Source organism: Egretta garzetta, unplaced genomic scaffold (assembly GCF_000687185.1).
Source record: "Egretta garzetta isolate BGI_Z169 unplaced genomic scaffold, ASM68718v1 scaffold81, whole genome shotgun sequence".
Lineage (NCBI taxonomy): Eukaryota > Metazoa > Chordata > Aves > Pelecaniformes > Ardeidae > Egretta > Egretta garzetta.
Window position 1 is genome coordinate 4,178,230 of NW_009258671.1, and position 27,909 is coordinate 4,206,138.

At 37.6% G+C, this 27,909-nt stretch overlaps 1 protein-coding gene across 1 annotated transcript; it reads right to left on the reverse strand.

Moving 5' to 3' along the window:
- Nucleotides 1-5,942: 5,942 nt before the first annotated feature.
- ETNK1 (ethanolamine kinase 1) lies at nt 5,943-27,909 on the reverse strand. The gene is made up of 7 exons (XM_009648743.2): nt 27,608-27,909; nt 26,679-26,819; nt 25,200-25,342; nt 18,525-18,608; nt 16,645-16,805; nt 14,025-14,098; nt 5,943-12,975 (listed from the first exon to the last, which is right to left on the reverse strand). Exons 1-7 carry the CDS (start codon nt 27,907-27,909, stop codon nt 12,903-12,905), a joined length of 978 nt encoding a protein of 325 aa, XP_009647038.2. The 3' UTR covers nt 5,943-12,902.

Genomic DNA, 27,909 nt, shown 5'->3' on the forward strand with positions numbered 1-27,909 from the left:
AAGCAAAACAGCTTAGGGTGTCTAAGCTCATTTGTAACACAGATAATGTTTGTTCTTCTACTGCTCTGTTTAAAAAAATATAGTCGACAGTTAGGAAGTGCAACTCAGAGATATGATCTGCCATCCATGACTTGAATATTATGTATTTAAATAAAATACTGAATTATTTGAAGGAATAGAATTATTTTATGCCGTGTGTTTCTCTGCAGAACAATATGACAGTAAGATAACATTTGGCAATTCCAGACCATTTCCCATGGCAAGTAAATTACATTTGCCAGCCAGCTGGGGGTTTTTTTGTCCCATTTAATGCACACATGATAGGTACTGGTTAGGACTGATGTTTGTAGTAGAACATTGTTCACAACTAAGACTAACAACAGATACAATGACAGAAAATCAGGTATCAGCTTCTGATGTTTTCAGCTCTCGAAAGCTAATCATGCTTTTCAGTTTTAGAAGTGTTTTGCTTCTAGAGTAGGATGGCTTTTTACAAATTTAATTAATTACATGTTATTATAATACATGTAATAATACATGTAATAATGTAGAATACAATTATAACAATGCATAGTAATAGATATAATGTAGCATAGAGAATTATATATATTCTGTGCTATATATATTAATAGGTTTAATAATATTTGATCTATTTATAGGTATGTTAAGCTTACATTGTTTGCACTCATTTTGTCTGTTATATTTGTTATACAGGATTCTATCTAAAGAAAAGGACTTGCCTGTTTTAATTGTGACAGTGGTAGCTGTTTGTATCTCTGACACAGGGGACTCTGCCACTGTTTATCAGCATCTAGGACAAGTCTAGGATTTTGGCAATCTAAATACACAAAATATGGCAGGCAAAGAGAAATGGAGAAAATAAGATTGGCCCAAATCAGGTTAGTTAAGAGGTTCATATTAGAGCAAAGTATTAAACTGAATCAGTTGCTCAGACAGATGCATGTTCCTGCTAGTTAACCCAGCTGTTAGTACGTATATTTGTTCACAGCCCAAAGGAAGATTTAAAGCAGCAGTAATACCCTATTTGGGCCAGCATTATGAAACATAACATAGCAACAATAACATTACTCAGTGGCAAAGTTTAAAATATCACTTATTTTTGCCACTCAAAGTGATTCTCTACCTGCAATATCCTAACACAAGCATGTACTTCTCAAGAGAAGCAGCCATAAATCAGGATAGTGAATGACACGTCTGACAAAACCTTGGCACAAAGAAGTGATCTCAGTAGCCTCCCTCTCACCAGTTCGTTGAAGCAATCCATATAATATTTCCTATAAGCTGAATATCTCCAGCTGTCTCTCCCTGCCAGTTTTCTCTGGCCTCCCTTGCTGAGGACCAGGCTATACAAAGTAAGAGGTAATATTTACAGCCTTCTCACCACGCAAACACACACACAATAGGTATTAACCACCAACTTATTAAAATCTCAGTCTTTCTGATTCACAGCCCATAAAGCCAACTGCAGCAGGTTTTGCTAATCTTAGCCACCAAAAATAAGCTAGGAGGAATTCTGCAATGCTACCCTGCACCTCAAGCCAAAAGCAGCTAAACATTGAGAGAAACCCTTTTATCCCAAATATTCTTGTTTTATTTGAGGTAACTACGAGGTTACTTTTTGCCTTTCTATTTCCTCCAAAAACTTTTGCGTAATCAGCTGGGCTAGGTAAAGGTTGGGTACAGGATTCAGATTCCTGTTAGGACAACATAAATAGCAGCAGCTAGTTTTATTCAAAGAGTAGTTCTGGGATTAAGTGTGCACTCACACTGGAGAATTTTCCCCTGCATGCATTTCTATTTTTGCCTCTCAGTTTTTTGGCCTACAGAATCATAAGCAGTTGAAATGAACCCTAAGTCTAAGGAATAAATGCACTTCCAAACCAGGAAGCTCAGAACTTGCAAGCAGACCTGGTTTGGGGACACTGTAGCAAGCTGCCGTGATGGATCTGCAATTCGGCGTTCAAAAAATTATCCAAACCCACTACTGCTTTTGATAATATATGACAGAGAAACAATAAATTAACTATGACACCTTCATAAGAAGGTCTCAATTTTTTTCTCAGCTGCAAACTGATTATTTGCAGCAAACCTCTGATTTATTCTTGCCACTCTATTCAATATCTGCTCCTCCTCATCTTGGGAGCTCCCTTTATTTCACGTCCCCATTTTTTAGTCCTCCACCATCCCCCATGTCAGTACACCTTTTCATTAACCACTCTTTTTTTCCATCCTCTTTTCCCATCATCCTTTCCTCATCTTTCTCCATGGTGCCAGCTCCTCCTCTTCCTCCTCTCATCTGAGAGGCATGCTACTCTTCCTGATCCCTGCAAATGAAGTTCCCTTCTTTTACGCTTCCCCCTATATACCACTACCTTAGGCTATAACTCCGTTTTAACCACAAACATTAGTATTCACATAGGTTAAGATTAGGGTAAAACCTTTTCTTGGTCTAATGTATAAGATACAGGAAATACTTTTCCATTGCTGTGCTGTATTATTAGATTCAATTTGATTAGTTTTGTTTGGTTTAACCTGCTTCTAAAATCTTGGTACTAACCAGCATCTGCGGTGAGAGACTGCACTACTTAGGCCAAAGTTACGAGTAGTCATGCATCTCTAGCACACAAAACAGGGAGAAGCTTTTGTTTCTTGTAAAGTTCTACCAGCCTGACGCCTGCATGGCAACTTAATTCACCCACCTCTGCAAGTTAGTCAGCTCCACTTTATATAGAGGAGGTATGAACGAGCTGCAAGACAGCTCAGTGCAGATAAAACATCACCACTGACTAGTTACCAGAATTGCTAAATCTGGAGACGGGTGCCGGGGCAGTCAGGAACCCAACGCTCCTCTAGCTTTTAGGCACATCCAGTCACACAATCCAAAGGAGTAAAGACTAGCTGGTAGATCAGTAGTCATCATTTTTCCAAGCCTGAAAATAAGTTTTCCCTTAAAAGCTTAATTGAATTTTATAACAAGAGCCAGAGGAAGCCCAGTCAGTCCATCTTAAGAGGCCAGATCAATGCTGCACCTTGGAGGAACTCGAGTTTGGTAAGGGAGACCTATTCCAGTCCCCACCAGCTCTCACAGCATTACCACAGCTTCTTAAGCATTTAAAAGGTCAAATAAATGAGGTTTTTTGGTCTCTCTCCCTCCATAGCCTTTACATGTTGTTATTTTACCGATAAAATCTGGGGAAAATATTCTGCTGGTTTTATAGTGCGACACGATTGGCAACCCCGCACTTTAGAAAAGTGTAGGTTGTAGCACGCATGACTAACAATTAATGACGCTCATTAAAAAATGAAGTTCTGATGAAATTCATTAATGCTTGGCTTGAGTCTTGCTAACAGTTACGCAACATTAAGAGCAAGGCAATTACAGATCTTGGCTGCAACTCATTGAGAGATAAAAGAATACCCTTTTTCCTGTTTAAATCAACGTATGACATGCTGCAGTACAAAAATAAGCTGTCTTGAAAAGCTTCTTCAACAATGAGGCACAGTCTGCAGCTCCATTGCCACCTGCGGGTAAGTGCTGGAGTCTATCATCCCGCTCCATTTCACGGGGCGCAGAGAAAGAAAGGTATCAACAGAAAATAATGACAATAAAGTCAGAGCCCTGCTTCTGACTTGCCCCAGTCAGTCATAAAGTCATCTAGCGTAGACACCACCTTTGGCCTCTCAGGTGTCTGCTACCATTTGAGCAATTTTACATATTGCTCCTTTCACACTCCTGAAAAATCTAAAAACCAGAGAAGCAGCTGTATTCTAAATAGCATGGCAAGAGACAGGGGCGAGGATAACCTGCAGATTAATTGTAGGGAATATTAACAGGGGGTGGGAAGGAAACAAGTCATGGTTAGCAGCTTAAGCCTGGAGTCTCGAGGAAGGCTTCCACAAGAGTATGCAACAAGAGGTTTGTGCTCCTGTCTCAAAGCCAGTTCCTGGTTAAAGAAACATTTTTGTCCCTACATGTCAGCAATAAAAGCACACCACGGGGCTTACAAAAAAAGCCTTCTCTACCTGTTCAGCAGCAAGGGTAGATTCTGAAAGGGGGCCACCAGCAGCACACAACCATGGATGTGCATAAACCAGATTCCAGTGCACTCTCACACAGCTTGACCCTGCTGTGCTAATGGGAGTAAAGCCTTCTATTTATCTATTAGCCTATAAACCTATATACATTCTATATAACGCAAATCAGCTTTCTATTGTTATTAAGGGTCAATGTGCTATTTTGAATTCACTCGGGGAACCTCCTAGGAATGCACATTTTGTATAGTTGATATTTAAATACACTACATGTTGAAGTCCTCTACATGTACCATTGTCTTCCCTCCTACTGTATGTCTGTAGTTTGCTCTTTATCTTGAGGAAAGGAAATAACCTACTGAGGACCATATTTTCTGAGATGGCCTCAAAGAACCCTCATTACTTCCCACTGACAACTTCCAGCACAGTAAGAGCTTGCTCTGCATTTTCCTACAAGTGAAGGATTTTACCTGGGGAGGAACAGAAAGATTCTGTGTTACAATGGATTAGTTCATCAGCACAGGAGATCTCCTTTTGATTGCAATTACAGCAGTGAAGAAAGGCGAGCCGCAGCTTAGCCCTGTGGAAAGTTTTGAGGACGTGGGCAGTGGACACCAGAGAAACATCGGCTCTTGGCTCTAAGCAGCAATTCCATAGGGACAAGTAACCCTGGATATCCAGTCATAGTCTGAGTATTCTCTATTAAGTTGAAAAACAATTCCTCAGCTCACCCACTCTGTAGCAGGGGCACTTCAGCAGCAAAAAGCCCAATGGAACTAAGCCACGCGTTTAGGTCAGTGAGAGCCAGCGATACTCAGAGCGTTTCAGAACCTGGGGCCACAGAAGTTGCATGTAGAGTGTCACCGTGTGAACATTACAATTCCAGAAAACAGAGTTAAAAGGTGGAGGTCTTGCAGATTAAGGAGGAATTTTTATATACAAAAACCTATTTAAGCAAAGATGCATGGGGTTCAAGCCTCCAGTCTCCTACAATACTGGGTTCAAGGCTTTTTCTTAGCCCAAAGATTAATCTACTTTTGCACTCAGGAGAACTTTTTTTTTTTTTTAAAAGGTTTTGCTTAATTTGCTTGTTCTCTCTCTCTCTCTTACTCCATACACACAAACTTTGGTAACTCTTTAAACAAGCTCACTACAAACAAGACCAAAATTTCATGTTTGGTCTATGCAGGAAAGGCCCATTCTCAGTGACAAGGACAGCAGGTACCAAATGGAGCACACACATTTACCTCAATAAATTCACAGCAGGCAACTGCAGAGGGTAACTCAAGCCCATCTTGGTGAAATCGCTCTCTTTAGGGTGCACGGCCAAGACGGAGGAAGCGGAGTTTTGTCAATATACATAACATCCCAGATAGCCCCCAAGCAAGCACCTAACTTTGTGCCACTCTCAGCAGACGCTCAGCCTTTCTTCAGCGCCACAGATCAGCCTGGGAAATGGGTCCCACGTAGTTAACGCAGCCCTTCGCATGCAGAAATTAAGCTTCAGAGCAGCTCAAACATTGCATGCTTTCCTCCAGTTCTTCAATAGTAGGAATTCCTACTGACAGCCGCGTTCCATCTAATTCCTGCCTCCCAGATGTGAAACTCTAGTGGCCAATGACCAAGCCTATTTAATATGCAAAACTGTTAAGAGTTAACTTTGTGCAAGCCAAATACTGGCTCATAAAGTATTTATTTTTAGCTGGGTTAATCCCAGGAGGAGGTATGCACTTCAATACAAGTCAAAAACCTTAAAGAACTCTCAAGTATTCCATATCAAGTGCTTTCAAACCTGGGGAAAGCAAAATCATCACAACATTGGCCAGCAGTGCAGTTAGAAACAAACTTTATTGTTGCAGTTTGAAATTATTTACACAATATAAATCTCTTTGAAAGGTACATTACTTCATTTAATCAGTGGTAGAAGGCCTTGTAATAGCTTCAATAACATTTAGTTCAAAAGAAATACAATTCACTCTAATGGATAAATGATGCATCGAAACTCCACAACATACAAGGAGGGTGATGGGGACTTCTGGGGGGACGACAGTGCTGGAAGATGACAACAGCTTATTTGTAAATTGGGCTTATTTTATTCACAGGACATAAATGGACTCATGTTTAAAAGAACACTGAAAAATAAGCAGTAACAAAAAAATGCCACAAAATGGAATATATCCTTAAGATGCTATGGCCCTGTTTCTGCAAGTATTTAAAGGGTTTTAGATAGCTGGATTAAGAGGCTTGAGATGGAACCAATTATCTAACTTTAAGTCATATTAAGAAAGATTGGATACATTCTCGGTGCTGAGACTATTCAAAGCACTTGTGTACAAAGCAGCATTATTAACTACCACAGATCGCATTTGAGATACTAAATGTTAAAAGGAACATTTCTACCAAAAAAAAAATTCTTTCACACACCAAAGACTTGACACCTATCATTTTTTGATAACACTTAATAATTACGACTACCAAAAGCTTAGAAACATGTACTTTTTTCCAGTTCACGCTGCATTTTATGGCATTGTATACAACATTTTTTGTGTTTCTCTTCCATAGTCTCTTTCATGTTGTGTTTTACATGGAGCTCTATGTGGGGAAAAAAAAAAAAAGAAACAAACCACTAAACATAGAAAAAACCTGAAGTTGCAGTACCACAAAACCAGGCTGGTGCAGTACCTGAAGTTATTTCAGCATTTATTTTCAAAGATTGTTAGCCTTCAAATCACTTGTTTGCCTTCTACATGTTCACACAACTTTTAATTTCCACCAAGATTTTCTCTGCATCATCTCTCTGTAAGCATCGAATCAAATGTATTTGGGATGTCCTTGAATTAGAGTTCCACACCATAGGGAACCCGAGACAGCAACTCAGTAATTTTAGGTGGCTACAGAAACAGATAAAGTCAAGTCTTGAACCAGAAGTCGGGTAATCTGGTGAAGTCTGGGCACCTGTTCCAAGATCATAACGGGCTTTGGGGCCATTCCAGTCCATTTTCTGACATTTCACAATAATAACAAAGCCCTTTAATAAGGAATCTGGTGTAGACCACCACCACTTATACTGTTAAATACACAGAAAAGCCCAACACACACTTAAGTTCGGCAAATTAATCAACTGCATAGGGTTGGTTGGGTTTTTTTTCTAACAGCCTTTCGGAATGTTTCTTCCCTCTCCCCCCAGGTTGGCAGGCTTCTTAATCACAGGAACTTAATCCCTACAGACTAATCAGAAAAAGTCACTTTAAAAAAGTAATAAAAAAAAAATCAAAGAATGCTTTTTCCAGTGTCTTACCACAGCACTCAGATGGAGCACCTCCATACAACTGGCACAGCAAACGTTCTGCGCATTTTCCTTTCCACTCCAGAGGCCTATAAGCCAGTTTGGTTTCTTCCAACACATCCCACCTGGATTTGTGTGGTTTCTCACTGCTGAGAGCCCCCTTCTTAAAAATGTTGTGGTTGGCTAACAGAACACCTACCTTGCACAAGACCAAAGGTAATGGCTTTTGGTATCTCTCACAACTAATGAAAACCCTGAGCTTGCAGCCCACAGGGATTAAACATGGGGGGAAGAATCAGCTGCGAGACTGCTCAACATCAGCCTTGCATTACCTCAAGGTCTGATCAAACACTTTCTGTTCTACCACTGTAATTACAGCCTGCCTGGCATGGAAGAGATGAGAGGAGACAGCATCTAATTCCAGTAGTTTAATAATCTAGCACACCTCAGAAGGCATCCAAGAACACAGTAAGCAACACAAAAATATTACACCAAATCAAGAACAGCCACCTCTAACGCAGACAATTAACACGTGGTGAACCTCCTCTGCAAACTACAGTAAGGACAACCCCAGAAAGAAACTATATTCTGCCGGGTTACAGAACAAAGGTTTGTTTCATCAGAAAGTCACTCAAATTTGTTTTAAGATTTCTTTCAGTAGGAGTAACAAAAAGAGTATTTTTGGAAGCTTCCATTGGCTAGCAAAAGCTTTAAAAAAAAAAATCTAAGCTTCACTTGGATACAAACTTTACCCTTTACAATTTGCTCTTGTCCTTAAATCATGCAAGTAAATAAACATACCCAATACCTTGCTACATCAAAAGCTTAAGCTTGAGTTTTCATGTGATTTCCTTCTACTGACCCCATCCCTCCTTTCAACCAATACTTCTCTAATAAACTCACTTCCCAGGACCCTAGTAACTTAGTGTCACCACTGATAAGCACGCATACCTTCCATCCGGAGCAGGTAAAGCTGACAGGATGTACAAACCGCATCAAGATCAATTTGTCAGATGGCCAGTGAGCTCTGCACACCTGTATTTTCCAGCAGAGTTATTAAACACAGCAGTGACAAGAATAAACTAACAGCTTGAAGGATGCTATGGAGTTCAAAACAGACAGTGAGAGGCAACAGAAATGGGAGTTGGGCATTTGGGTAAGACTATGCTTCATGTTGTCTATGCTTCCAAGATAAAAGACCTCTTCAGACACAGGCTTCCTACACAAAAAAAATTCCAGTAAGTAGTCACAGACTGACAAAATAAACTATTTCAGTCAAAAAGGAAATAGTGATGATTAAGTATGGAAAGTAAGCTTTTTATATTCTTGTTTCCCCTAATGAAGTAGGGTTGTGGGCACAGGGAGGAGGTGGAGGGAATGGCACACACGGAGGATACCTCAGGTAAGTTTCAAGTAGTCTAACGGGGCTACCAACAGTTCTAGTGTTGAGGAAAATGACTGGCAGAACTATTTTAGCAATTTGGGCATTTATTATAGGCATTTACAAGTCAGCAACTAATCCTATTATAAGGCTATATCCACCAAAAGCATTTAAGTTGGGGGACTTCTACCACAACCAACTCAATTGCTGTCACCATGGCAGTGCACACTTTAAGAGTACTTCAATTCCACATGCTTATGTTTAGAAGTCACCAGCATTCAAGAATGTATCGGAAATCTTTGGAAGTTTAAGTAAACAATTTTAACAGCCTTTCCCATACCACAGGTACAACACATACCTGTCACGTAGTTTGCCCTATGATTAGAATAGGCTTTCTCTTCATTTTAGTGATGTGTAAATTCCTTTATTCCCAGAATCATTCCCAAGAGCAAGATGTTGAAAAAGCTAATGGGGGAAAACAAAACAAAACCACACCTGATGCCCAAGGCTATAAACAGATGCCTTAACATAAAATTATTATGTTTGTTACACGTCAAGTTAACAAAAGAAGTCCGCACACAGAGTTAGATTTCTTCTTTACATCAAAATTTCTACAAAATAGGAGAGAATACAATGCAATACACAAGTCCATAAATGCAAGATACAGTACAATTCACACTAATTTACAAATGGTTATTTACACTGTTGTATATACATACGCAGTCAGACCTGGTTAATGCAAATTCAGTAAGTCCTTTTAAAATGCAAATCAAGAGGTGTAAATGAAGGAATCTAAAATTATACAAGAAGAGACTAGTTATCATTCAGAAATCTTTAATGCTTAGGTAACTTATGAAATTGGGCATGGATTAGCCAGATCTGACTGCAGAAATGAGAAGAAAAAAATTCACACTATTCTGCTTTACAAAAGCAACCAGGCCACTATGGTCTATTGACTTGATGCTATTTATGCAAGAATGCCGTTACTAATAATCCTCTTCATATTTACAAGATAGATTTAACTACAGTAAGAATTATTAATTTTGGCATTCATGCCCTTAGCGTAACATAAAGGCAACAGAAGATCTTCTTGGCAAGTCACAGTCAAAACTACTTAAGGATGTTTCTAGAGCTCAGTCATTTTTTTTGTCCTCCTTCAAATATCTTAACATTGCTATTAAAGAGACAGAGATAAATTAATTGAAACGAGTACATGTTCTCTAGTTTGGTGCTCTAGTACCTAACTTACATTCAGAATGTCCTGTATTCACAGTTTCAAGCGACCTTATAACCTGCCATGCTATTGCAAGCTACTGCTTCAAACTTAACACATCTGTAGATATTCCTTAGCAAGTGAGAATATCTGCGTGCTACTGGCTCAAACAAATGTGGAACAAGGCTCAAGGTAACTGGCGTTTCATTTTGGAAAGTGTTTTATAGTATTTCCACAGAACTTATCAGGAACTGTTTCAACCTGCACTTGTCTTGTAAGAAAGCTGATGCAAAGCAGCATATAAATGTGTAAAATGAATTTCAACATGCAAAATGAAAGCCTCTACCAGTACTGCAAAGTCAACCACTGTAACCTGTGATAATCCTTGTGCTTCTTTGAAGTGGCTCAGGAAAAGCTTGCAGTATTTACTATCTGCTTCAAAGTGCTTTTACGGGATTCAGTGGAACTTCACTCCACAAAAATGAGATTGAGCTGCACTCATGAAGAGCTTTGGTTCTGCAGAAGCAAGCTTCCACTCCTACAGTTATTGCTACTTGAGCTATACAAACAAAAATTCCACTGAAAAAAATTACAGTAACTCCAAACCAAATAGTACTGGTACCTAAAAGGGAATGTGGATTGCCAACTGTTGGGAAAGTCAGGGACTGTCAAGTGTTGGATTTCCCAAAACCAAGAGAACTTCACAGCCTTTTTCAAATATTTCACAAATACAAAGCAACACTGCCAGAAACAAAGCCACCACTTGAAGAAAACAGTAATAAGAGTTCAAAAAATCTTTATCAGTCTTACTTCCAAGCAGATCTTGCTGAACTTGAAGGGACTACCAAGACAGCAGGGTATTATTCAACATAGATCAATAATGTCAACAGGGAGAAAGTACAGAAAATTAAAGTCTTCAGTGCTTTCATGAGCTCTAGCAACATCCTTGATAATGACTACAAAGGAAAATATATCTATTTTAGCTATTTGTTTCTATTTAACTACCAAGAAAGTTTGTCCAGTATAGTAGCCTCCAGCTAACAAATGCTAACAAAAATGGTTCCCTAATTTCAAGTTACAAAAACATCCCAGTTCTCCCTTAAATCTTAAAAAAAAAAACACCAAACAAAAACCAAAAAAACCCCAGTATTTTTAAGGTTTTGACTGAAGGAAATAAAAAAAACTGGAAACATTCAAAGATTAATATAAACAAGTTACGAGGAAAAAAATTCCAAACCTTGCTTTTGTAAAATAACAGAATGCCATTCAAAATGGTCTTTCAAGGTGAAAGTTTTTCATTCACATCAATTTTCTTTGTCCTGAATCAATCCAAGCTTTTGTAAAGCACGTATGTATATATACGTGTGTGTATATACACATACACACACATACACACACAGTGTGCCATAAAGCAATTTTGAATAAATATCTTTGCTGGAGTCTGTACAACAGACTCCCCATAATATTTACTCTTCAGGTAAGTTTGTGTTTGCACGTGTATATGCACACACACAGACTTTGTACATGTGGGCACTTATGTGACCAAAGTGCAAAGTTTTTCAGAGTATAATCAGAGTTGAGTACATGCCTGCCCAACTCCACACTGCATTGTTGGGATTTATTTTGCTGTTGTGGGTTTTGTCCCCTCCCACCCCACCCACCCCCCTTTCAGACTTAAAGCCTTTCTTCCACTCAAACTTATACACTGTTTTCTTAAGTAAACATTTTCTTTTCATTTCACATTTTGTAATCCAGACCATTCTTGGTATAATAGCTTTAAGAAATAAGAAAATGTGAGTGATGATCAAAGCCCCATTGTTCAAGTCATACACTTTTCCATATTATCCTTCAAACTGGAGACTTCGAAAAGTAATTTGCTGCCACAGAAAAAAAAAAAGACATACTAGAATCTGCAACTACAGGACCAAGCATTTAAGACTAGAATCCAAGGTTAGAAGATGACAAAGCAGAAAGATGTCAACAATACACAAACTGTAAACCTAAGTGTGTTGCTCGCCAGTGCAACAGGATCTCTGTTCACTCATCTTCAGTTCAATAGCCCATTCCGATAGATACTGCTGAAGCACATCAAATACGGACACCAGAATAGTGTTCAAATTCAGAATCAAGTTCCAAAAAGGAATATAGATTTGGAATAGTGGTCTTTTGCTTTAAAAGTACACTTAGTTAACAAACAGCTTTCCCATAGATGTTAGAGATGGTACATCATCCATCAGACACTATGATGGTACATATCCTCAAGGAATCTGATGGCTGCAGAACTTTAACATTTCTACAGCTTAAAGCATCAAGAAGGAAAAATCAAAACGTTATTTATCATTTCAGCAAGCTGGTTGATTCCTGTCCAAAAGAAAAGTACCATCATATGGAAAGCTACCTCCTTCTTTCTTAAAAAAAGAGGAAAAAAAAATAAAGATCACCCTAACCTTTTTCCCTAGTCACAGCACACTGGTGATCTCATGACATGAGTCTATTATCACTCATATTTTGCTTGTATACATCTAAAAGGTTAATATTCATTGACCATGTTTTAATATAAGTTAATGCAACTTCAATAAAATAAGTTGTTAAACGAATCCTTTGGAACAACTTCACTGACTGCACCCAACTTTCACAAAAACTGATGAAAGCAGCAATGGAATCATGTTAAACTTATAATAAATAATTCACATACAACATATGTTAAATTACAAAGAAGGATTAAATTGCCATTTCTATAACTTTTTATAGATTTAGCAAGTTTCTAATCCGTTTTATATCAACAGCAGTACGTATGCTCTTCATATTAATTTTAACATTGAAGAACTGTTTAGAGGCATTATTTATAAAGCAAGAACCACCAAGTGAGCATTACGGAACTTCAACAAATGTTTACATTTTTTTCCAGTATCTGTTCTCAGAAAAGATTCATAGGTTGTCTATCCACTTGGTAAGGTTCTTCCTCTTCATTACTCAGGAAGAGTTAATGTCATGACCTCCAGCTTCATTTTGAAATACTGGTTAAACCGAACAATTGCATACCTGTTCAAGGAGAGAGAGATTTGAAGTTAAAAGCAGATAACTGCTTAACATGAAAACAGCCACACTAGCTAGGACTAGTCAAAAGTCCACCTACCCCAATACCCTCTTCCCAACATTGACCCTTAGCAGCTGCCAAAGGAAGATATTAAGAACTGAGCAACCATATTATGGTACTTGCTCACTGCCGCCCCCCACTCCCAGCTTGCTACAGTTTGCAAAACAGATGCTGTTCCAGGATTATCAAAGGTGGTGTTTTCATGTTTAATAGTTCTTAATAGACTGTCCAACTGACAACTACAATTCCAAAGAAATCTGATCTTGGTCACTTCAAGAACTACAATTTATTCAAAAAAACTGGCACATTTTAGGGTTCTACCACCTTGTGCTTTAACTTGCTTTTTTGTGCCATCTAGCGGCTACTAACAAGTACTTCTACCCGAGAACATTCACAAGACAACATTCACATTTATCTCATTTACAAAATGACACAACTAAACCCAGTAAACTGGCTTAGTCAGAACAAGACATTCTAAAGTGGGATCTTTTACCAAGCAAAATGATTAATTTTATCACCTCTCCCAGTCCCCAATGGAGAGATTAATTCCTCTGTTGCCATGAAAGACTATTTTAAAAAAATGCCAAAGACACATATCTACATGAAAGAGAATACCATTGGCCAGCATCTCAGATAACATTAATTGGCATTACAAAGACTCTTTTTAAAAGATCAGGAATTTTCAAGATCAACACTCCATGCAATAAGCCATAAACAAGGTCTTTTGTACAAGAGCCCCATTTCTTGCTTGGCTCTTGCAGTTGGAAACTTGGGTCTTGTGTCTGACAGATAGTACACCACACTGACCAACTTGGCTTCTATGCCTTTGTCTCTCTTACTGTCTTGTTTTCTCTTAAAAATTAAGAGTTATAGCATCATCACATGGACCAGGTCTGTTGCTCAGTTTCTGATAGCTGGGGTGTTGGACTAGAAAGCCCCACAGGCCCCTTCCAGCCTAAACTATTCTAGGTTTGTATGTAGCAAGCACACTTACCCTAGAAAGTCAAAGTCAATGGTGGAATATTTGGCTTGAATTAGAGCCCACAATCCCCAAAAGAAGTGGGAAGCCTGAAAGAAAAAAATTATTAGTGGAATATTCACATTACATAAAATCCAACATGTAAACATGTATTGACATTGAGACAAAGAGAACTCTCAAAAGCCAATCTTTTTGTAAAGTTACTTGATGATATCTCTTTGGTAAAGAGATGGGTAGACAAATATTGATTTAATTACTGGCAATGAGAGGAGTAAATCCATTGGCCTCCTGACTCTCTGTGTGTTGTTTTCAAGAAAAATAGTGTTGCGGTTACAAAATAGGTCATCTATTAAGTTGTACAACTACATACACCATGTTAAAAAAATACACAGAAACACACCTCTCTCATTTCTACTTTTGCTAATTAAATATACATTATTCTACATATATTCAACTCCAGTGCAAATAAGAAATTCCTTTTGAATCTTTGATTACAACCCTTAGGCCACTATAATTAAAACTCACTTTCATTATGGACTTGGACAAAGATAGGATCTGCAAGAGAACCTCTGCCTCATCAGCATTTACACAAATTTCTCATCTGTTCCAAACTTATTTTCATTACGAGTCCAGATAGGTAGTCTGGACGACTGTGTTCAGTTTCAGACTGAAACTGTGGATTAAATTAATGGCATGACTGTTAGCATACTTCAAATGAACAAATATATGTATGTAATGGCCATGAGCTTGGCAGTTTCCTTGTGGAAGACTCTTCTGGACCACCCATACACTTTAGACTTCTGTTCAGTAAATAACTGCTTAGAGTAATTACCTAAATTGCTTCCTGAAGCTTGCATGTAACATTTCACAAGAAGTGTAGGAGATGCATGCACACATGCCTGAAAAGACCTTAAAATGGCAACTGCTATATACACACATGATCTTTCTTGTACCTCTGGTTTACATAACTTTGCCTGATAGCGAACAGTTTGGCATTTTACACCAGCATCCATTAACTAGAGTTCGTATTTTCTCTTAACAAAGCTTCCCACAATAACTGACACAAGAGTGTTTGGCAGTATTTGTGCATCGTGTGTGTGGTCTATAGGCAGGTCTTGAGCTGTTCTCTAAACAGAACTATCCTCTTAAGCGTTAGTATGACCATAGTTTGAAACTGGCAAAACAATGCTATATATTTTAAAACAGACCACCAGCCTACTTAATTGCAGATCTAACTTTCCTAATTGGACAGCTGAATTTAACAGTAACAGTTGATAATACATATTTTAAAAGAATAACAGCAGACAAGCTGGCATTTTTTTAAAGGCTTGTTTAATAATCATCTTCCTAGAATATGAACTGTATTTCCTCACTGCAACCATTAGCTTTTTGCCAAAAGACTGAAGGTATTACAGTAACAGGTGTGCTTGGATTAGTCAGAAAGGGGACTGAAATAAGGCCAAAGTGGGTTCTTAGCCTTAGTCCTCCTATGAGTAGTTCGGCATGTTACTCTTCAGGAGAAAGCAAAATAAAGTTATCTAGCTGTTGGGTAAGAGGCACTTTCCCTCTTACATCCACCATGCAAAACAAGGTTGAGGCTAGTCAGAAAACTTAAAAATAATATGAACCTGTAAAGTATCTTCAGAAATCAGATATAGAGATAAAGCTGGGGGGCGGAGGGGGAGGGCAGGAAAACACCTTCAAGCTGCTTCTAACAGTATACATACATCATTGGGGCATTCAGGGACTCAATGCCACACCTATTTGACTTCTTATTCTACCTTCATGAATGGTGTATTTTTTCCCCTGAAGGACAAGGCACCAAAGCCAGCCAGAATCTTCTGAAGGCAGATGAAAATTGAACACATCCTTTCCAAGGGAAAGGACAAGGGAGTGAAGCTTTTACATTCAAAGTTTGGGAAAGGTAAGACTGACAGACAGGAGACAGCTTATAATGCCCAAGACACAGGAGGAGCAGGAAGCAGACTCACACAGACAGCCCTCACGCTCTACAGAAAGGCAGAACTTCCTGGGAACCACAGAAGACTACCTGTGCACTTTGCTACAATTTAAACCACTAAGGTGACCAAAACCAAATCTGAAAGGAACTCCCTGCTTGCCCAAATACTGTAGGCAAGGAAAGAGTTAAGGTAGTACTGAAAGACTCTACAATGACCTAGTTATCCATAAAAAAAAATTAAAAAACCCAAAGTATCCTAGTTTAACAAAATTTTATCATCTTCCTTCAAAAAGGCTTTTAATATCAGAAGATGTATAGTTACAAAGTGCTACCTTGCTCTTCTGTCTTCTTACCATTACAAGAAAGTTCAACACACACCAAGCATAAGCTCTAGCCAACTCGGGAACTTGCCAGACCAATAAACAGCCAATAGAAATAACCGCTAAAAGCTCATCTTGTTTTCTGAATGCTTACTGCTTCATCACAGAGAATTGTATTCTACAGAGAATTTCTAAACACACAACATAACAGCAAGTTTCCATAGAACAGGCTAAGGAAGTTTTTCTTTACATACCACAGCACTCTTGAGTAAGAAACTGGCAATTACATTTGCCCATAGAGTAGCAGGCTACTCTATAGCATTTAATATATTCTAATCAACAGTTTGCTACTTACCAGTGCAAACTGATTGACTTGGACATACAGAACTTCAACTTCTTTTTCACTGACTTCTGTGCCAAATCCTTTATATTCTTTGTAGGCCTCAAGGTAAGATCTCAGCCACTGTTCCTGTAATTTTCTGTTAGGATAAAGGCTGTAGTCTACCTCATTTACTCCTAGGAAAAGAAAAAACAATGCCTATTAGAACCTTACAGTGTCTAAAAAGTCCATTAGAATCACATTAGTGGACTACTTCCCCCCTCCTCATGCCCAACACACATGCACAAATTGATGTGGACAAACATCAGTGTTTTTACTTTGACCTTATTTTCAGTTACATGTTGGTAAGAATTTCTCTCACACAAATCAGAGCACAACAGAAAGATTATGCTGTGTATGTTTCCAGCCACATACATATTCTACTTGTATTCTGAAATTCAGCAAGTTTGGCTCTGAGAGAAGCCTCAAGAAAAAGCATTTGCATTATTAAACAAAAACCCTTCCACACATATCAAATATTACACATTTCATAAGAAAATACTTGTATGCAACAATATCCAAAGCTGAATCCAGATATACATATCCACTGTCACCAATTCATACTTCCAAGATGAGAACTTTATTAGACCTCTCTCCACAGGGTATTGGTAGAATTAGCAGTTTTATCTCCACAACCACTCTTTTTTTGTCCTGTTTTTCTTCCTGTACTGGAGTTGATTAGTCACAGGCCACATGGAGTCTGCTGGAAGTCCCAAACCTGGATCACAGTTCACTCTGACTACCTATCATTCCTGGAGGATCTGGGAATCCTCCTTAAGTCTTACTTTTATGAACAGCACAATCCCCTAGTACCTAAATTCTTTCCTGTGCCAGATTCACTTAAATTTAGCTTCAAAAAAAAAAAAATCAGATTTTACTGGATGGAGAATAGCAGAGGTGAAGAACAACCGTTCTCCATAAGCAAAAAAAAAAAAAAAAGAAGAAAAGAATTTGTGTTGTTTAGTCTTCTTACTGTACTTACCTCCTTAAAGTTGTAGTCAGACTCTCAGAAGTAGTCCCAGATGAAAAATCAAAAGCTCTCAAATATATTTCATAAAGAATTTAACTTGCTTCTCAAATACTTAAATTACCAAGTATACACTCTGAGTTTTTTTACATTAATCTAGACTTAACATTCAGTTTGTGAAACAAGGACCGGTAGATTAAGGCTCCTAATTTCACCATACTGCGCTTTCCATCTATACTAATCATTATGTAGGTTTTTCCTGTTGCCCCATCTTCTGAAATAACACTGCATACATCCAAGCTTATTTTTCTCTTATAGAGTAAACAGAATGAGCATTCACTGAAAAAATTTGAACTAGCAAATTAATTGAGTCTACTAGTACCTAATTTCTAAAATCTCACCTTTTTCCTACCAGAGCCTTACACCTTACTTCTCATTTAAGGACATGACTCAAGGGCAAGTACTTGGCATACACATGCAAAGCCACCAAAAACCACATAAGCCTGCCATTTGGAACTGTGGAACCACACAGTGTATTCTCAATATATACTTATGCTGTAAAAGATACATCCACAGTATTTCATTACAGTGGGCTGAGGCTCCACTGTATCGTTTCACAGACTGATACTATGAAAGCTGCAAGTTCTGCATTTATCTAACTCTGCCAAAACTTAGGACATGATATTCCCATTTCTGGGTTAGCAGAACTGCAAAGGAATGGCATAACTTTGGCCTGCGAGATGAGACATTAACACATTTCAATACCATCAGATGAACAGCTATATACATGCATCTAGATAAACAGAGAAAAGGAGAATGAATGTGCAAGAATAAGGGGGGGTTTTTTTATAGAACCAGTTCACCTTTACCTCACAAATGCAATTTTTACCTGCAAATTCATTGAAGTGATTTCCAATGTCATAAGCCAGGTAGTTGTATCCAGAGTACTCATAGTCTATGAACTGCACATCACCTATGTGAAACACAACAGCAGCAACATCAGAGTCCATATCAAATGAAGTCACAGCCCTAATCCTTTGGTGTCGTTTGAAGTTTTGGGGGAAAAACAAAACAAAACCACACACCCATCTTACTTGTGCCCCGTTGTGTGCACTCAGGCATTCCAGGGTAAGGCTGTGATTTTTATGATATCAGATTTCCTTGAATAGTCATTCAAAAAAGCTCTTAAATAATTACTTAGAGCTTACAGTTCTCCATTTTTAAACTCTGAAGAGCAGAATTTCAATTTTAACTTCTACCACATGAGGGCACCCCTTACCTTCAAAATAAAAAGTACAGTAGAGGATCCTTTATTTAAAATTTATGTAGAAATAGCAGATCAGTTTTTCCCCAACTTAAAAAAGAACAGTCCTGTTTATTCTCAAAGTGTGCAACCACAGTGGACTAACACATTGCAACATGTTGATATTTCCTTTAGCATGTTGATATTTCCTGCTTCCTCCAACCACACTTACAAAGCAAAACTATTCTTAATTGTTGCTTTTTTTAGCTGGCTTAAACCAGCCTCAAGAAACCATCAGACAATCCTCATGTCCTCAAAACTATGTACTATTATGTAAACAAGGACTAATAAAGCAGCAATCACAGCCCCAAATATTTCCAAATTACATTTGCCGATAGTGAAGCTGGGGAAAATGCTTCACTCAAGTTAATACAGCATTGAACCTCCTCAAGAATGTCTACACCACATCAAACAGTCAAGGCATTAACAAGATAGATTAGGTAAAACTAGAGTTCTTGCATTTTAAGGGAAACCAGCAAAACTACTAAAAATATCAGAAAAGGAAGCAATAGGTTAACTTAAGAGCTATTTGCACTAGAATATTAAAATGTAAAAATCTTGCATTTCCCACTGCTATGCTAAAAGGGGTAATTTTCACAGTTGCACCTTTCTCCCTCTCTACACCTATTCTTTTGATGACTAGCTGCATATTTACTCAACAAAACCATATTCCTTCTATTACAATGAACAATCTTCTTAGCATGACTTAAAACATCTTACAGATGCTAATGCTAACTAATCAGAACTCCAGGTCAAAAAAAAGTAAATCAAGAATAATGTTAAGTATGTTATGTATTTCCTAGACTAGATTTATGGATATTGCACATACCAAATACAATAGCTTTACCAGATAAATATCCTGACCAAGTTATCACAGAACAACTTTGTTAGAAGTGTTCCTTGTATCTTATGCAGTTCATCTTTACCATATTTGAAATACTAACACATTAATGTTTTCCAGGTGGATAAATCTTCCTGTCTAAGCATTTATAATGGAAGTTGAAACCCCAAAACACAAACAAAATCAGTTAGTCACAATCCTCCAAGCCATAGTTTACCCTTACTTCCACAGAAAGAGAGGATTGCTTACCAAGGTTATGAGGTTAAACCTTTTAGGCTCTGACAAACCAACATGAAAATGGCCTGCAGAGTGGCAAGCTCCTCCCAGGAAAATCTCGTTGGCAACGGAAAATTGAGGTTCTCTAGAACTCTGAAGGGACAAAAAATTTTACAGCAGCTGCAGCCAAGATCTTATAATATTGTCACAGATTAGCTTCTGCCAGTGCTTGTCTGGCAGATTCATATACGTATATGCTTGCATTTTCTACTGGTTCTTCAGTACTACTTTTAAAAACACCTGTAAGTTACAAGCCAGTCAAAATGCACAGCCCAGCCCTGATTAATATTCTGCTGCACAAATGACTTCCTTAACTTCCCCCTACACACACATCTCCAAACATGTGATATTGCTTGTATTCAGAGGGTTTTCCTTACTCCCCCACCTAAAATACAAACATAGCAGATCAAAGTCTACTTGCAAAATATCAACATAAGAAATACCTTACATTTCATTCATTTTGAATACACCTATGTGCCATTATGCATTTTTAAGTACAGCTAACATTTAAAACTTACTTCCAGATATAAATAACATTATGTTCAGTAAGAAATTGAATCTAATAAGATGCAAATGAGGCTGTTATCAGTCACTCTCCTATGGGGAAATGCATATGAACAAGTGATGCAATAAACCTCCGGTCAGTGCACAAGTAGCACGGTGCATGCCACCACAAGGCAGCAACAATGGCATGCCTAATCTGTAGCAGATGAAGAAAATTTGGCAAACTCGCATTCAACATGACAAAAGTTCAAAGTGAAAGAGTCCTGCATTTTTACTAATCTCTTTCAGACTTTCACCACTGTGGAACTCAAGGTTGAGTTTAAATTTTTGCATGAAAGGCTCAAAATAAAGATGCACAGTTCTTTCTGTGAAACTGAAAGCAAAAACTGTAAGTTTGTCACTTCATAAATGCATACATATCTCAGCTACCTTGTTTTAGAAGCAGCAGAAGAAACTTCGCATTAAGTGTTTAAGTATCCACAGTATTAGCAGTTAAGATTTTCTGCAGTTCATACAGGATAGCCACTTCTAAAAGATATGGCTTACACCAGTACTTAAGCAGCTAGCTTTTGTTTTGAGGTTTTTAGTGAGTATGAAGAATTTGTACATTACACTGATTTCACTGGAGCAGGCAGACCAACAAGAAACACTAGTCTAAGCACGTTTGTATTTTATTGAAGCGAGACACGATTTAAAACTAAGCTCTGTCATCTCTCTGGAGAAGCTACTGTTATCCACAGGAATAGAGACGTCAAGAATATTGAACATTTCAGGTTGAAACACACTCCCTTCATGAATGGATCTACTGCTAAAGACAACATGCAATGTGATCTATGAAAACTAAAGACACAAAATGGAATACATGTAAGTGTTCCATACACCAGAAATTCCATTTTTAAATAGATCAAGTAGTACTCAAGAGGACATCTCTTAGATCTCCTCAGGGAACTGAAAGGTAGGAGGGTGATGACACCTCTCTTTTTAGCTGCTCTTCACTTTTAATGTTTTAATAAAGTAAGCACTTTCAGTGTGCAAGTCCTAGCTGTAGTTACCACAGCAGAATGATGTATCCTGAGTTCCGTCCCATCCTGCTCATCAGGTAAGCCACTGAGGCCCTAGAAGACAGCTTCAGTAAAGACAACAATCTATGCTATGAACATACTTGAAAATTCACAAACGGGTCATTTACCCAAAGAATAATTTTAGCTATAAATACCCAATATAACTTTGCAAAAAAAAAAAAGTTTTTACATCAAAACCAGAAGCCTTAAACATACCTCAGTCTTCAGAAGCACTGAGCACCCACAGACTCCTACCAAAGATCATAGAAAACATTGGGTAGGCAGAGGGAATAAACAGAACAAAACTAGCCATCTACCTACAACACTTAGCTTCCTGGTAGGTGATTTTAATACATTCAAAAAGAGTACATAGAGATATAGACAAAAGAATACTGATACTTGGTCTTATTGAATAGCAATTACTTGAATACTCTTAAAACATCAGGTATTTTTGGACACTCCCAGGTCACACTGAAAAAAACACCAAACTTTAAGAGCATCAGAACGCAAGGTCTATAAATAAGCAGTACCAAGCATCGAGCATATTTTGACTATTGTGATGCCCAATTGTAATTGTAAGGTCTTAATTAGATCCTTCAAAGAGTAGTTTACACTGATAATTATGAGTCATGTAAAGTAACACTTGCAAATTTTCATATCCTGAATGACTGCAAACGGACATTAACAAAACAGCAAGAGGCAGAGTTCTCTCAGCCACAGCATGAACAAATTAAAATGAGTGACACTCCATTAAATGAAGCTAGTACTCAACATGCTATTCCAGTCTTATAAATAACATTTAAGGACATGGGACTGATTCTTCTTAAAAGCAGTATGTGGCACAACTACGATTTTTCTTTCAAGTCTGAAAATTTAACATTAATTTAATGCAGAGGACAAGTCTCAGGCAAAGTACTGGGACAAGCCACAATTGTTCTAACTGCATTGGACAGGAGTCCTAGTATCTGTTGATAGTCTGTAGCTTAAAACACACATACACACACACACACCCTGTGCCTAGCAAACATACAGATTAAGCATTCACAGACAAAATTATGATAAATAGTGTTGCTAAAACCAATAAATGTGTTATTTTGTTTGTGCCAGCTTCTGAAAAGCCAGATAAACACTACCAGCTTTGCTCAAACTTTACTGGGGAGAGAAGAAAAAAAGTAACAGTTAATCTAGAAGACCGATTCTCCCTCTTTAGTTCCAGCTTAGGGTCAACCAAGGTCTTTTTGATAGACAGGGGCTTTTCTGGACAAGAGTAAATTTAGTAAGAGCACAGCATCACCAAAGCTGTAAACTACCTGCATACAGTTTGATGTCATTCCTAACGAAGTACATCTTTAAAGATTCTTTTTTCTGCTCTTGCAAAATTATTTGTATACCAATAACAGCTTTTGCTCTGCTAAACAGAATTCCAGCAATGCATGTTTATTTACATTTAAAAGCTGAGCTTCCACTTCTAAAATCACATTCTTCATCTGAAGATTATACTAGCAAACAGATTGATTTTTATTTTTTTTTTTTTTGCTCCATAGAAGTACACTGTAAGAAACAGTTTTCAAACAACAGACTAATATTCTAAAGATGGCATTGAGGTTTGGTTACTACGAAAATGGTACCTGTTGTACCGAGATTGCAAAAGTTTTACAACACAGTACATGTGCAACATTCAAATGTAAGTTTAATAAATATATGTATTTCATATGTCAAAGTCTTTCCCCCCCTCGATGTTTACAGCTAGCTTGAAGCCAAAGTGCTTTAAGTACCTCCCTCCTCCCCACGCTGTCCCCAAACACTAAGCACTCACACACTCGTTATTGTAGGATTGCTCATAAGTGATGCACTGCTGGCATTGTTTTTTCCTCCATTCTGTTCACAAAAAGAAAAGCATACAGCATTTGTTTTAAAAGTAGGAACGTCAAGCCTATTGACCATGATACTGAGCCTTTTAAAGGAATTCCTCTTATTTTTTTGGCAGCATAGTTCTACTATGAAAAGTGACTATAAAAATTACGTTTACTTCAATGGGTCTGTTAAGGAATGCTAAAACTCAAGGTAGTTTCAGCACTGAAGAAATCCACACAGTAACAATAGATTTATTTTTGGTACTACAGTATCACAACTCCGATGTGTGTTAAGACCACAAGCTGATTTTTTTTTTTTGCGTACCTTCCATGCTTCCCCCTTCTCCTCTTTTTCAGCAGAACTATAACCTACCACTGAAACTAAGTAAAACCACTGAAGTTTCATACTGAATTCTTAGAAACTAAAACTGCCGTTAAAAGCATTATACAGGTATATACATATATATAGGTATATATGTATATACCTATAGAACTGTAAGTACTAGTAATTCCTTTCAAAATGGTATTAACTTTGAGGGAAGCTTGTATACAAACCACCAAAAGACTATTTTCTCAATTCACATGCATTCAGTACGTATCCAGTACGTATCTGATGCAGAAAGTGATTATACATACACAGACGGTTTTCATACAACTCCAGCATGTTTTTCTTAGTTTTTATTTAGAAGGTAGCAAATAAGCTTAAAAGGTCAGAGACCAATGATGACTGATGGAAAATACTTCCGCTCCATTCACAGTCATTTACTTCACACACTTTCGGCTTACGTATCAACAGTCTTATAATCGAACTATCACAAACATATGAAGCTACTAGAAGCAACACATCATCCTCACTTCAAAGGAAAATCTTGATCTAATGTGATGAATTTGTTGCACTCAGCTGAGCTCAGATATTTGAAATGGCAGGAAAGGTGTGCATTTTTACTGCACCACAGCTATTTTAGAGTCACAAGCTTGCTTTTTTTGTTTTAATATCCTGTTTAATTGATTAATTTCGTAACCGAACCTCAAACCAGTAAAATCCAGAAGTAAAAGAAACTGTGGGTTTATACAGAAGCTTTACAGTTTTTAATTAAGGCATTCTTTAATAACATGAATTATGAGTTAAATTTATTATAATAAATACAAATATAATTCATCTTTACTAAGACGTGTACTGCCTACAACTGTTTAAATAAAGTATGTATTTACAAAAGAAATCTTTAAGATGCCTATGTACCTCATGCCGGAAATAAATTGAGTCACAGAATGTAGTATTAAGTGTCACTAGGATACCTCATTATTAAAGCATCTTCCCACAATCACAAACCAGAACAATACACGTTATAAGAGATAATGTCTTCAGGTTATTTTCTACACTTGTATGGTTTGGGGTTTTTTTCCTCCAAAAAGCTTTATACGACTAAAATGGAATTAACAAACAATTGCATACTTTAAAGCCTAGTCGTACAGGCAGGCTGGGGATTAACAAATTCATTAAAGTAAAGCAAGGAACACCAACATTGTTCTCTGGTACAGCAACATATAGATGAGAATTAGCTAATGAAGCAACTTAAATATTTGCACAGATACCACTACATTGGGTCTTTAAAAGCTCAAATTGAGTTCAATCGGTAAAGTCAGTAAAATGACACTACTGATGTAGCAAACGCAATTGCAGCATAAACAAAATAAGCCACTACTTACTGTTCAGTTCAGTACCTACCTCGTTTCTTGTTGTAAATAATATTCTTACACAACAGGTCATTGTGACAGAGTACCACTGGTGATCCTAAATTTGACAGTCTTTCCTTCATCCAGGCCATCTCTTCCTGAAGAACTTGAGAACTTGGAATGTCACTTAAAAACCTTTTCAGGTATAACAAGTTTGAGTGTTAGTATTTAGTACTGTGTGTTCCATACCCAGTATTTGCTATGAAATAACTTAAGTTGTTTCCCTCTACATTCTTATTTCAAATAATTCAATATGTGCTCCGAAACTAGAGCACTCTTTTGTAAGTACTATATATACCTATACAGAGGAAATGAAGATTAATTTTTTTTCTAGTCACTGTAAGAATGCCACTGTAAGTAGGCATTTTCTCTTAGATTTTCAGTTAACCTCTCAAATCTTTTCAGTTTTCTTAAGTTATGTTGTAGACTGAAAACAAACAACTTTGCTATAACAACTTTGCTATATCATTCTTTAATTACAATGCAAGAAGTGCAGTTGGCATCAGTGATTTCAAGGAAGTTCTATGAAGAATGTTTTTAAGCTGGAATCTGCTTACTGAGAGATATGAAGTTTGAGGATATTGTACAAACACTTCCAAGTTACAGTTTTAGCTTAAGTTTGATCTACAATCCCGGAGAAACTTGGTCTTCAACTCCAGCTTTAGATTACAGAAATTTTGTTTAGGTTAATGTAAATGTAAAACATTTCTCCTAGTTTTACCGTTTCTCTCGTCCCAATCTTCTAGTGGCTGATGCTACGACCCTTTGGAAATGTTTTCTTATTTTGTTAAGCTCCTGAGAAAGAACAGTTCGCTTTACAAGTCAAGAGCTATACTGGGATGCTAAAAACAAAACGTAGTTAAACCCCTAAACCCAGGTGAAACTCCATGATAGCACGAGTCTAGACCGACCTTTTCCTCCTCTGGGAAACACTGTAGGAGCTTATCCCGTCACCCAAAACAGCCTTTCATTAACTTTACTTTTATATAAATATGTCCAAAATTGGGTGACAAACTGAACAAGTACAGGACAGCTACAAGGCGCAGGTTAGACCTGAACAATCCGCAGTACTTCTGCAACTCCAGGAAATATGCTTTCAGTATTAACCCCAGAACGCAGGTCTCAGTTTGGGAGACTGACAGATCTCTTAAAAGCTATTGAGACACAACTACCTGAAGTATTTCACTTGACCCCAGTTCTTAAAAGAGTAAAGAAAACTACCATCATTTACTAAGTGTCCAATTAAAGAACTGTATGTGTATAAATATATACACAATATTTCAAATTAATTAAGAGTCTCATCATATTTGACATTTATATAGCTACTTCAGTATACAAAAGCATGACAAAACTCAATTTTACAAGCTTCAACATTATCTCGTAACCCAAACCTATTTTTTTCTTCAAATATTCTTCTACCCCTCAGACAGAAAGAATGGGCAATCTGGAAAGCACATAATAAAATACCTACCTTTTATTTACTTCCTCATCTGTAAATTCTGTGGGTATGAGAGAGAAGTATTTCCCCATCTTCAGCCACAGATTAGATTTAGGGATCCATCCATTGTGTGCATGAATAGTATGGATTTTAGCAAGCTGTCTAGCAATGAGTCTAAAAAAACCAAAGTTTAAATTAACGTATTTACAATAAATCTGACAGTCTATCATATTTTTCCTATCAACAAGAGAACGCAACTACAATATATTTAATAGAGAAACTGTAAAAAAAGCTGCAAGGGAGTCCAAAGAGGGTTTAAACAAGAGCAGCACACCTATAGAGTAGCATCTTTAAAGACTTAAAAGGTCATCAGAGGGGAGGCAGGAGGGATGGGAGTTCAGTTACAGTAAGCATACTTTCACCTGTATTCAGAGTCTACTGTTCAACTTGCTTGTCTTTAGAGGAGTTGACTCAAGTCAGCTGCCATTGTTAGGCAAATACATTTCAGTGCATAAGTGAAAACCTGTTCACTGCTAATAGTTTAGAAAATTATGGAGGACTATCTTGAACATATTCACCAAAGGAATGTATTAGAAACAGAGCTAGGAGTACTTGCTTTAATCAAGTCTAGCCCCTTACAAGTCCACCACAGTAACTGATCTCCCTAGTGGTAACTGAGAGCATTAAATTCTCACAATAAACAGACCTCTAATAAGTATATAGTCTTCTGGGGAGACAGCAAGGAGCATTTGTTCACCACTGAAATACCATGATAACTAAGACAAAGGACAGCAAGCTCTCAAGAGCATGAACATCAGTTTAGTGCAGGCTTATAGAAACATTTCTTTTCTGCCTGCTCATAAACTAAGCTTGAGATCCTTGGGGCCTGACAGAACACTAGAAATGCACTGCAGAGCTTGAGTAATGAAGTAACAAAAATTAAAAAAAAATAAAAAGCTTACCTGAAAATATCTGGATTGCATACATGCTCTGGATCCAGCGCTTCTCCCTGCATGAACTCGTAGCACAGGCCATTATTGAAAGTACAGTATAGTTGAGGTGCACAGCCATGAGCCTGCAACACACGGAAACTCTTCACTTCCTCATCGCGATCTACTAAGAGCTCGGTCTTATTTCCATAGATCCTAACTAGAACCACATCGTCTGTTATGTCACCCACGTAGCAGCCAATTAGTTTATTGGTGATTCCATCAGTGAACAGCTGAAAAGTAAAAATAACGCATAAGCAACTCCAATCTGTCAT

Excerpts from the sequence above, each read along its gene's own strand:
- ETNK1 (XM_009648743.2), bottom strand. The coding sequence starts at position 27,909 with ATGACAGATTGGAGTTGCTTATGCGTTATTTTTACTTTTCAGCTGTTC. Across the intron at positions 18,609-25,199 it reads TATTTACAACAAGAAACGAG|GTGATGTGCAGTTCATAGAC; the intron begins GTAGGTACTGAA and ends TGTTTCACATAG. Across the intron at positions 14,099-16,644 it reads AAGTCAATCAGTTTGCACTG|GCTTCCCACTTCTTTTGGGG; the intron begins GTAAGTAGCAAA and ends TTTTTCTTTCAG.